Here is a 12,951-nt window from a genome sequence, read left to right as displayed (position 1 = left end):
ATTCCAAGTTGCTGGACGTTGTCAGGGCATTGAAAATATATATTTCAAGGACGGCTGGAGTCAGAAAATCTGACTCGCTGTTTATACTGTATGCACCCAACAAGCTGGGTGCTCCTGCTTCTAAGCAGACGATTGCTCGTTGGATTTGTAGCACAATTCAACTTGCACATTCTGTGGCAGGCCTGCCACAGCCTAAATCTATCAAGGCCCATTCCACAAGGAAGGTGGGCTCATCTTGGGCGGCTGCCCGAGGGGTCTCGGCATTACAACTCTGCCGAGCAGCTACGTGGTCGGGGGAGAACACGTTTGTAAAATTCTACAAATTTGATACCCTGGCTAAAGAGGACCTGGAGTTCTCTCATTCGGTGCTGCAGAGTCATCCGCACTCTCCCGCCCGTTTGGGAGCTTTGGTATAATCCCCATGGTCCTGACGGAGTCCCAGCATCCACTAGGACGTCAGAGAAAATAAGATTTTACTTACCGATAAATCTATTTCTCGTAGTCCGTAGTGGATGCTGGGCGCCCATCCCAAGTGCGGATTGTCTGCAATATTTGTACATAGTTATTGTTACAAAAAAATCGGGTTGTTATTGTTGTGAGCCGTCTGTTCAGAGGCTCCTACGTTTGTCATACTGTTAACTGGGTTCAGATCACAAGTTGTACGGTGTGATTGGTGTGGCTGGTATGAGTCTTACCCGGGATTCAAAATCCTTCCTTATTGTGTACGCTCGTCCGGGCACAGTATCCTAACTGAGGCTTGGAGGAGGGTCATAGGGGGAGGAGCCAGTGCACACCACCTAGTCCTAAAGCTTTTATTTTTGTGCCCTGTCTCCTGCGGCGCCGCTAATCCCCATGGTCCTGACGGAGTCCCAGCATCCACTACGGACTACGAGAAATAGATTTATCGGTAAGTAAAATCTTATTTTTTCTGCTGCGGGGTACACTGGGCTCCACAGGAATGACATTGGGATGTAGAGTAGGATCTTGATCCGAGGCACCAACAGGCTCAAAGGTTTGACCTTCTTCCCAAGATGCATAGCGCCGCCTCCTCTATAACCCCGCCTCCGTGCACAGGAGCTCAGTTTTGTAGTTGGTGCTATGCAGTAAGCAGGCATACAACAGTCAGACATCTCCTGCTGCAGCTCCATCACCTCCCCCAGCGGTGCTGTACACTCCCGCGTCCTGGTTGCCGGGTACCTACAGCGGAGGCTCCGGTTTTCTTCAAAGTTAGTCACACACACGACCGCTGTTCTCCCGGATCGCGTGGCTGCACTCGGGGAGGAGGTAAGGGGTCCCCTCAACGGGACCCACTGTAAATCGCGATCCCGCGTGGCCGGGGACACTGTGGTAGTACAGGGGCCCCACTAGACCACCAGGGCATGGGCACAGGTCGGTTTTCTCTCATAAAACTGTTTTATTAAGCCCCCAGTACCCGGTGGTGAAGTCTTGCAGGGGGATAAGACATTGACCTGTAGCTCCTTCCCCACCCCCGGGACGCCATTTAGAGTAAATGTTCCCGCCCTGGAGCTGCATATCTCTCTCTCCCTCACCTGTCAGCGTTTGGGCACCATTATAGTGAGCAGAGCTGATCCTGGGACTGTTTGGGCAAATCCTCCTCTGTAAAGCCGCCTGCCTGTCAGCGCTGTGCATTTTACAGGACACTTAAGTATTCTACATATCTGCTGACAGTGTTGGCTAAGAAAAAGTGCATTTAGTCAGGGTTATTTAGTACAAGTACCCTGTGATATAATATCCAGTCTTTACTGTGCATTGTTATATCTATTAAGTGTATAGCTATACATAGTACTACTCTGTATTGCTAGTCCAGTGCAGTTTTATTGCATGTCATAATTTCTGCATTGTACAAACTGTGACTCTCTGTGTGTGCATATAGCTGCTGTGTGACCTCCATTTCGTGTATCTCACTCAGGGGCAGATGTATTAACCTTTAGAAGGCATAAGGAAGTGATAAACCAGTGATATGTGCAAGGTGATAAACGAACCAGCCAATCGGCTCCAATATGTAAATTAACAGTTAGGAGCTGATTGGCTGGTGCATTTATCACCTTGCACATATCACTGGTTTATCACTTCCTTATGCCTACTCCAGGTTAATACATCTGCCCCACTGATTGCTATCCCTATATTCTATAACCTGAGGGGGCTAAGTGTGTCAGGTTTATCATAATATAGGCAGTTCACAGTATATACTCAGTGTGTATTTTTCTCTGTGATTTTTAGTCACCATATACCTCTTGAATTCCCTGTTTGTGCTGATACACTACACAGGGGGTTCTTGTCAGGTATTGTGCTGCCGATATTGCACTGTGTTGCCTTGCATTGAGCTTTTGATTATGTCAGCTACAAAGGGCAACGGAGCTGGGGCTGATCCCACATTGCGTGTTGTTGACGCTACAGACACATTTGAGGATAACATAGCAGCTGAGGGTTCAGGTTCTGGGGGTTCCTTACCCCCCCCCCAGTGGGACTGTAGCAACGGGGTGCAAAATGACCCACCTTGGGCTACCTTCTCCACGCTATTGAATACGCTGGTAACTAGACTAACGCCTCCTATGGGACCTCCTGTGCCGGTACAACCGCTTATGGTCCCCGCGGTTAAACCGCCGCGGGCAGATCAACTGTCCAATCAGTTACAGCAATTGAACCAATCACTGACTGCTCAAAAGTCTAACCCTTGCCCGCCTAAGACCAAGGGGTCCTCTAAGCGGGCAATTACTTCCTCACAAACCACCAACTTCCCAGACACCTCGTCTGATGAGGATGGCGTTTATACAGACCCCACAGATTCTGATCCTGATGCTTCTGATGGGGAAGTTGTATGCAGGTGGATGTTCCTGACTTGTTAGAGGCTATCAGGCTCATTCTTCAGGTTGATGATGAGCCCTGACACTGCCCCTAAGAAACCGGACAGGCTTAAACGTCAGAAGGTGGTTAAACAAGTTTTACCTCACTGTGAACATTTAGCTGACATACGTCAGAAGTCTTGGGTAAATCCAGGAAAGAAGTTCACGCCTCACAAGAAGATTCTGGCTCGCTACCCCCTCGCAGCGGAGCTTAGTAAAAATTGGGAAACACCCCCGCCAGTGGATTTGCAAGTGGCGCGGCTGGTAGTATTCTCAGCTCTGCCTGTAACTACGGTCACATCCTTGAGAGAGCCGACGGACAAGCGTGTGGAGGGTTGTTTGAAGGCAATCTACACCCTAAACCAGGCCTGGCCAACCTGTGGCTCTCCAGATGTTGTACAACCACAAGTCCCATCATGCTTTGCCACAGTTTTGCTATTAAGGAATGCTAAAACTGTGGCAGGGCATGCTGGGATGTGTAGTTTCACAACATCTGGAGAGCCACAGGTTGGCCAGGCCTGCCCTAAACGGTGCATAGGACCACTATTGCAGCGACATGGGCTGCAGAAGCTGTGGAAGCGTGGGCTCGGGAACTGGAGGCGGAGTTGCCTTCCAATGCTTCCGATCATGCTACACAATGCCTGTCGTATATTGTTACAGCGGCTCATTACATTAAAGAGGCGGCTTCTGATGCCGGTATACTGGTGGCGAAGGCTTCTACTACGTACATTTTGGCTCGCCGAATTCTCTGGCTGCGGTCCTGGTCCGTGGATCTGGACTCTAAGAAAACCCTGGAGGTGCTCCCCTTCAAAGGAGACATTCTTTTCGGAGAAGACCTCAACAAGATAGTGGCTGACTTAGCGTCTGCTAAAACAGCATGTCTTCCTAGTACTGCTCCTTTCGGTGCCGAAGGCTAATAGTACTTCCTTTCGCTCCTTTCGTCCTTCAGGGAAAGCAAAAGGTCAGGCGTACCCAAAACAGGTTCGCACTTCCAAACCCAATGAACCCAAACGGGCCTGGGCTGCCCGTTAGCCTGCTTCCAAAACGGACAAGCCTGCTGCATGACGGGTCGGGCCTCCCTCTGGGGGATCCCAGAGTAGGGGGCCGACTTCTAGGGTTTACCCAGGAATAGTTGAAGACCACTTCCGATGCCTGGGTACGGGAAGTCACTTGAGGTTACGCCGTATCCTTCAAGAATCGTCCCCCTCATCGACAGACGTCCCTTTGGTTCAGGTGAAGGCAAAGACTCTTCATTCGGTGGTACAGTCCCTCCTGGACACAGGAGTGGTAGTACAGGTGCCTCTGGCTCAGAGAGGCAAGGGTTACTATTCACCGCTGTACCTAGTCCCGAAACGAATGGGTCTTCCCGGCCCATTCTCAACCTCCAGTCCTTGAACAAATTTGTGAAGGTCTCCAAGTTTCGTATGGAAACTCTTTGCTCTATTGTTCTGGCCTTGGAGCCTGGGGACTATATGGTCTCACTGGACATACAGGATGCTTACCTGCATATTCCCATTGCAGTGTCGCAGCAGCAGTACCTGAGGTTTGTGGTTGGCAACCTCCATTACCAATTTCGGGCGTTAACCATTTGGTTTGACCACGGCTCCGTGAGTCTTTGACAAGGTCATCGCGATAATGACGGCTGTACTCTGCCGTCAAGGGGTCAGGATCTTTCCGTACCTGGACGACTTGTTGATCCTGGCAAATTCCCCAGAGATTTTCCTACGCCATCTGGATCTGACTATCCAGTTTCTGCAAGCCCACGGGTGGCTCATCAATTGGAAGAAATCCTCCCTGGTCCCTGCTCAGAGCATGGTGCACCTGGTGGCGTTGTGGACACTCACAACCAGCGGTTGTTCTTGTCTCATCAGAAAGTGAAGCTTCAGGACAGGATTCGATGCTTCCTATCTCGTCTGCAAGTGTCGATACATTCGGCAATGCAAGTGCTAGGTCTCGTGTCGGCTTTCGACATGGTAGAGTACGCTCAATTACATTCCCGCCCTCTCCAAAGACTGATTCTTGTCAAGTGGGATGGCCTGCCTCACCAAATCAGGTCTCAAATGATCTCATTGTCTCCGGAGGTCCGTCTGTCACTGAGCTGGTGGTTTCATGACCAACGATTGAGCAGGGGTCGTCCCTTCTGGATCTCCAACTGGGTCCTTCTGACGACAGGCGCCAGTCGGAAGGGTTGGGGCGCGGTGTTGGAGCAACACTCCCTTCAGGGTCAGTGGACCAAGGAGGAGTCACTCCTCCCGATAAACATTCTGGAATTGCGGGCGGTGTTCAACTCATTAAACTTGGCCCAGCATTTAATACAGAACAGACCTGTTCAAGTACAGTTGGACAACGCCACCACGGTGGCGTACATCGATCATCAAGGCGGCACTAGAAGCCGCATGACAATGAGGGAAGTATCACGTTTTCTTCAGTGGGCGGAAAGCCATGTGCCAGCCATATCGGCAGTGTTTATTCCGGGGGTCCTAAACTGGAAGCAGACTTTCTCAGTCGCCAGGACGTACACGCTGGAGAGTGGAGCCTCCATCCAGAAGTGTTTCAACTCCTCTTGGACAAGTGGGGCCTTCCAGATGTGGACCTGATGGCATCTCGACACAGTCACAAGGTTCCGGTCTTCGGAGCAAGGACAAGGGATCCTCAAGCAGCTGCTATACGTGTTCCCTCCGGTGTCACTCCTGCCCAGAGTAATAAGGAAGTTCAAGCAAGAAGGAGGAATCCTACTTCTAATCGCTCCCGCATGGCCCAGACGGCATTGGTTCTCAGGCCTTCAAAGTCTCTCGATAGGACGTCCCCTTCTACTTCCGCAGCTCCCAGATCTCCTCGTTCAGGGCCCCTGTGTATATCAGGATTTAGCCCTGTTGGCTTTGACGGCGTTGCTCTTCCGTCTTCCGTCTTAAGGGCCAAAGGATTTTCTGAGGCGGTCATTCAAACCATGTTGAAGGCCCGGAAACCGGCTTCTGCTCGGATTTATCATAGGGTCTGGAATTCTTACTTTGCTTGGTGCGCATCTAACAATCATGACGCTTACAAGTTTAGTACGGCCAAACTTTTGGCCTTTCTACAACAGGGCCTGGACTTGGGCCTTCGTCTGGCCTCCATCAAGGTTCATATTTCTGCCTTGTTGGTTTGGTTTCAGAGAAAAATTGCGACCTTACCTGATGTGCTTACGTTCACTCAAGGTGTGTTGCGGATTCAACCTCATTATGTCCCGCCGGTGGCTCCTTGGGACTTGTCTGTGGTTCTGGAGGCGTTGCAAGGGTCTCCGTTTGAGCCTCTTGAATCTGCAGACCTTAAGTGGCTTTCTCTTAAGGTATTGTTTCTGCTGGCTATTGCCTCTGCTAGACTGGTGTCAAATTTGGGTGCCTTGTCTTGTAGGTCACCATAACTTTTTTTTCACCGTGATCGGGCGGTTCTTAGAACACGTCCCGGGTATTTACCTAAGGTGATGTCTTCTTTCCACCTTAATCAGGAGATTGTGGTTCCGGCCTTTGCCTCTCCTGATTTGTCTTCCAAAGAACGGTCTTTGAATGTGGTACGGGCTCTCCGTATCTATGTGAAGAGAACGGCCTCCATTAGGAGGTCGGATTCTCTTTGTTCTGTTTGGTTTTCACAAACGTGGCTGGCCTGCTCACAAGCATACCCTGGCCAGATGGATTAGAATGGTGATTGCACATGCTTATGTACAGGCTGGCCTTCCAACTCCTGCTACCATAAAGGCTCATTCTACTCGGTCGGTTGGACCTTCTTGGGCGGCCCGCCGTGGTGCGACCCTTGAGCAATTGTGCAAGGCGGCTACGTGGTCCTCAGTGAACACGTTCATAAGGTTCTATGCCTTCGATACTTCCGCCTCCCAGGATGCTTCCTTTGGACAACGGGTTCTTGTGCCCGCTACAGTGCGTCCCCTCCCATAAGGAACTGCTTTAGGACATCCCCAATGTCATTCCCTGTGGAGCCCAGTGTACCCAGCAGCAGAAAACGAGATTTATGGTAATAACTTACCGTTGTTAAATCTCTTTCTGCGAGGTACACTGGGCTCCACAGGACGCCCACCCTGATGCACTTAGCTTCCTTGGGTTTGTATGGCATTAGCCGCTGATACTTTCTCCTGTCTTGAGAATGTGGTGTATGTGGCTACTAACAGTTGTCGTCTCTTTTGCCTGCTACTGCATTGGACTGGTTAACAAAAACTGAGCTCCTGTGCACGGAGGCGGGGTTATAGAGGAGGCGGCGCTATGCATCTTGGGAAGAAGGTCAAAGCTTTGAGCCTATTGGTGCCTCGGATCAAGATCCTATTCTACACCCCAATGTCATTCCCTGTGGAGCCCAGTGTACCTCACAGAAAGAGATTTAACAACGGTAAGTTCTTACCATAAATCTCGTTTTTTATTTTTATGCATGAGGTGTTGTGATGTCTGCTTTCTTGAACCGCCATGTTGGAAGGATTGGAGGCTGCCTAATCTGCCATATTGATGTCCTTGGGAACAATGTTTGCTTCTGATAAGCCTATTAAATGTATGTTGTGGTACATGGCCACTTTGAATACTCATTGAATTTATTATTGTCTCTCAATGGTGTGTTTATATAAGAAAAGAGTTACGCTAGAAGGCACTAATATATTTTTTGTTGCTTTTTAGAATATGTTCACATCTGTTAAGTAAATATAAAAATAAAAGTGCCAGATGAGCAGATATTCACATAATGAAGAGAAGACGGCTCTGGAGGAGATGATGCTGGACTGTTGTCTTCTCTTCATTATCCTTAACTATTACACCTACAAGGCTGTATTATGAGTAGCAGTTGATTTACCGACTGACACAGTACTGAAGGTCATAATCCCGACACCCATTGACCGACAGCCAAAATACTGACATTCATTATGCCGACAGTCAGAATATCGACTTTTGAAATGCTGACATGTCAAAATGCCTCCATGTTTTTTTAAGGAATTCTTGCCCAAAAACAGACTTGTTCATACTTTACCATCCCAGTGGACCTCGAGGGGGGAATATAATAGTGTGCCGAGCGCAGCATGGCGAGGACAGCGGTACACGTATAGGTCGACATGGACCCCGTCTATCGACATTGACACACAAAAAAAACAGAAAAACTCTTGTCTGTATTTTAACATGTCAACATTTCAATTGTCGGTATTCTGCCTGTCGGCATTTTGAACATGTCGGCATAATGAATGTCGGTATTTTGACCCTGTCAGTATTTTGACTGTAGACCAATGAATGTCGGGATTATGTCCGTTGGTAAATCACACTGAACCCTGTATTATATGTGAGCCTGGTTTGCTTGCATGCTTGCATGTAAATTGGTTTGCTTTCTACCTACAGTTCCCGGTAATAATGCCTTTAATTTTTTTTCTTTTTGAAAAAACACTGGTGGTCATAAACTAGTTTGAGGATCTGAATACGTATGTTTTTTTTCTTTTGTTTTTTTTTCTTAATGACTGATCTATATTTACTTGTGCTCTTTTAGACTATTTGATCTACAAAGAAGAGTCAAATTGTACAGTTAATATTAAAATAAAGATGCAGTTATCTTACTGTACAGTAGTACTGTATACCTATTACTTTTATAGTATGATATGTGATGTTTATGTTTGTTTTATGGTTTGGGTACGAAGTGTAATCTCCCCCAAAATACCTGTGCCTACAGCCCCACATGCATGCTATGAACAGACACTGCATTTAGTTGTAGAAAGCTCAGCTAGTCTACTTGGGGGAGATGAATCAAATCTTGGAGAGATAAATGTTATAGCAACCAATCAGCATCTAGCTGTCATTTTGCAGGCTGTGCTAGAAAAATGACAGTTAGAAACTGCTTGGTATGGGGAACATCTCCACTGTATCTCCAATATTTGATAAATCTCCCCCACGTGACTCCCCTCCTTTTGTGGCAGTAGAAGTTTTAGAATGCTCCGATTTTGATGAGAGTTGGCAAGCCTAAGGTTGCTCTGTAGTGAATTGAGGATAAACATTGCTGAAATGATGATCATTCACACTATGCAAAAGCAGAGTTCATACACTTGAATGGAGGTGATGAGGATATGCATTGCAAGCATTTTTACTTTCTCTTTATTATGTTTATCCTTATAATCTCCAATCTAGTGGCTAGCACTACCCTTTATGGTTTATGTAACAGAGCCCCACCTCCATGCAGCTTTCTCTTATACCACCACAGCTTTATACGAGGAGTCAGAAGCAGCAAATTAGGAGAGAGAGAGGCTAGAAGAGTACATGAGTACATTAGTACATGAGAGAGGCTAAAAGAGTGGTGGACAGGTGATACGTGTGCAAAACACATTATCGTAAATGTGAGGCAAGAAAGGTTTCATATAGATCAGTGGTTTGGATCCCCCGAAAACAGCTTTTCATCCCCACAAAAGCTGAGCATCTCCTGGATGTAACAAGGAAGGGACCGTGGCAAGCCCCCACATTTCCGACCGCAAATAGTTGCCCCCATAGTATTCTATGGGTGCCGCTAAATTGTCCGATTTTCCAGACTCTAGAATTCAAAGCATTCTAGCACTTCAGATGGCAATAGCCAATAATATTATATTGTGGTTTTTACCAGATTTGGATGTGAAAGGGCTTTTCAGAAGCTCTGCCTTGTGCCCCAACATTGGTAAATGCAAGTGATAATTTGCATTACTGCATTGCGAGTTGAGACAGTATTTTCACATTGCAGCCTCATTTAAATGCACTTTGTGGAAAATATACCCATAAGGGGGGCACCTGGGAGTATATTTCCTAAAGTGCGGGTTTATAGAAGGGGAGATGTTGTCCATAGCAACTTATCATTTATCTAGCACCTTCTAGAATCTGGTTGCTATGAGCAATAACTCCACTTGTATAAAGCCACACTTGAGTAAATATACTCCTTAGTTTATAGGGTGCAGACACCCACCATGCTTGGAAGGCCAGCAGAAGATACCTCTAGGGTAATGCTTGTTTATGCATAGACTTGCTTCATGTGCATGTGTGCTAGATAGAGAGCGTTTAGCTTTAAGCGTGGTGGGAGTGTGACATACAGTATCCGCTATGTGTAAAAGACCTGATACTGAACACCTGAGCCAAAGTCTGTGTCTGCCAGCTCATCTCTCCTGGTGACAATGGGATTCACACCTGCACTGTCACTTTCCACATAGCCTCGGAGGTATAGAGCTACGGATGTGTCCTCTTACAACTTTGCTCCATGCGCTACAAGTCACTTTACACATAACGCCTGACGGCCATTTGACTCGGTAGCGCAGTGTAATGTAATAGGACGCACAAGCAGCTTCTGCTAATTAAAATGATATGCAGCAGCCTATATGTGTGACTGCGACTTTATTGCATACAAATTCTATGCAGATGACGTGGCATTTCGGATGCAGATAGAGCCACCATTACAACACACAGTATAGGTATGCCGCATATCATTTTGGACAGCAGAATCTGCTTGTACATCATATTACATTACTTTGTGTCTTAGACATCTTTTTGTGGCAAAAGACGCTCGACGCTACAGAGTCCCACCACAGCATGACGCGACTTGAAGAGCTTTTTAGCGTTACTGCAGCAAGGATGTAAGAGGACACATCTGTACCTGTGTTTTTCTGACAAAGCATCGCATTAATACAATCGGTAACATTGCTGTGTACTGTGCATGTGACACTTCTATAGTGCCTAAATCAGAAAGTCCTGTTGTATTTCTTCCAGCTCTGGTTCCTGAGACTCTCTCTGTTGGTGAAGCTTGGGCTTTTTCAGAATGCTGAACTGGAGTTTGAACCATTTAGAAACCTAGACCAGCCGGACCTGTACTATGAATATTACCCCCATGTTTATCCTGGGCGCAGAGGTAAGACATATCACGACACTATCCCATGTGAAATCCATATCCTATCTTCACAGACGTGCTGGAAATCCCATGGTCAACATTCTTGTTTCTACATAGTGTGTAAATCCCTTTAACATCGAGAATGACATTTATAGCAGGGCTTCTCAGGTCATTATGGGTGAAATTATCACCTCAAAATGATCAACAACAATAAAACTAAACTCTGCAGCTGCAATGGTGACATCTGGAGGCTCTTGGTGGGTACTGCACTGCTGGAAATAGCAAAGATGAGGAGTATCATAACAAACAAATTCCATTCATTAACATGGTGTTCTCCTATACACTCGTGACATCACTGAGGAGTTAATTGGCCAGATCAGGCTTCATGTTTATGAATATTAGCTCAAGCCCTAAAATAAAATCACTTCACAAAGTAACTGGTGTCACAAGTTCCTAGTGTGTTGTCTGTCTACAGCCACATGCACAGCCACAGCCATTTGCATCTTGCTTCCCTTATAATTACTAGCGTTTCCCTGTCTTCTCCTGTCAGCATTTTTAGGACCATGTATTCCAGTCAAATCACGTTTATTGCATCATAGTAATATTTACATGGACTGTACATGGACTGCATAAAGCTCTGATGGTGGGTGGTCTGAGCATGCGCAGGGCCCCTTATGTGCATATGCAGAACAGGCCCTGTGTCGTCTCAGGCAGCGTTCCAGAGAGTGCTGAGGCCAGTGTCTGTGTCTTCCAGTGCAGAATTCCTGACCTCAACGTTGCAGACAATATGGTCCGTCAGAGTAGGTTTAGTCTTACTCAAGTGGCCAATGCTGCAACCATCGTGACCGGTGAAGTCGATGGTGATCCGATGTGTCTTTGAACGCAGCACTTGGATCTGCGATGCCGGCAGTAGGCGTCTTTAGCACTCAGGCTGCTCCTGCGGCATTAGTATATTTTAGCATCGCTGCTGCGTCTGTCACTGAATCATCCGCTAAGTGGAACATTTACTAAGCATTGATAAGAGCGGAGAAGTGAGCCAGTGGAGAATTTGCCCCATCAACCAATCAGCTGCTCTGTACAATTGTATAGTATGCAAATTAGAAATGTTACTTCAGTGCTGATTGGTTGCCATGGCCAACTTCACCACTGGCTCACTTCTCTGCTCTTATCACTGCTTAGTAAATATCCCCGTAAGTCTCCTATTAGAGTATTCGTTTTCTGTGATATGTAATTACTCTTCTTTTATCCAGTTCTGAATTGTTGACTTTTGTAACAACATCTACAGGGAATATCCGTTTAGAGATCTCGCACAGATTGTATGTTACCAAGGGGAGGTAACAGGATAACATGCCTCCTAATATCTTTACTCTCAATTATTTTCAAACCTGGCCGCTTACATTAAGCTTTCATTGCCTTAATATAACTTTAGCAAACTTACGTGTAATGCAGCAGGGTCATCTGATGTGCCAAATATCTGTGCAACGTTTGTTACATCTGTGTAAGTGATCTCTTTATTTTTTGGGGATTACGGAAATGTTCTTTTGTAGAGGAAATGAATGTATGTAATGTGCGCACATTCCTCTGTAAGATAGGTAACAGTATCTATAATAGCAGGAGACCTTGTTTCTGTCACAGCGATACTGCAGGGGAAAATCTCCTTCACCTAAAGTGCTCATCTGGGAACCATTGCCTTCTCAATTGTTCCATTTGCATCTTGCTTCCCTTATAATTACTAGCGTTTCCCTGTCTTCTCCTCTCAGCGCTGCCAAAGATTCATTTGATTCTCTGCTCTCTCCCATTCATGTGCAACCTTCAGCTATTCTTCTTCCTGACAATTCAAAGGCTTCGGTGTGTGTGCTGTGCAGTGAAACATCTAGTCATTAGCCGCGCACTTTCTATCTTTATTTTCCGGCTCTCTGTTCCTTTGAACAGGGAGAATCAACCTGTGACTCTCTGTCCGGTGTGGAACTACAAATGCCAACGCATCCTGCTAATGAGAGGTTGTCTGATTTAGAATATCAAGAAATACCTTCAGTATTTTACTATAGTATACAGATGTGTCCTCATACATCTTTGCTGAAGTCGTTTCACTCTTGGCACGCCATGTCCCCTGAGACTGCTCGCGTCTGGCATCTTTTTATCATCTTTTTCGCCAAAAAACGCATCTTAGTCGCAATGCAGTGTGACTAAGACGCACCAGGAGATTGTGCTAAAAGTGTATATGTGACATTTGTATAGCTGTGTG

General features: G+C 46.6%; 1 protein-coding gene across 2 annotated transcripts in view; it reads left to right on the top strand.

The window, feature by feature from the left end:
* The window catches only part of TRAPPC12 (trafficking protein particle complex subunit 12), a 298,877-nt gene that overhangs the window by 142,368 nt on the left and 143,558 nt on the right, over positions 1-12,951 (top strand). For both annotated transcript variants that reach the window (XM_063915478.1, XM_063915477.1), the window contains exon 5: positions 10,589-10,727. In XM_063915478.1, coding sequence (XP_063771548.1) covers positions 10,589-10,727 — 139 coding nt within the window. The remainder of the gene's footprint in view (positions 1-10,588; positions 10,728-12,951) is intronic.

Source organism: Pseudophryne corroboree, chromosome 4 (assembly GCF_028390025.1).
Source record: "Pseudophryne corroboree isolate aPseCor3 chromosome 4, aPseCor3.hap2, whole genome shotgun sequence".
Lineage (NCBI taxonomy): Eukaryota > Metazoa > Chordata > Amphibia > Anura > Myobatrachidae > Pseudophryne > Pseudophryne corroboree.
This window is presented reverse-complemented; position numbering and strand designations above follow the sequence as displayed.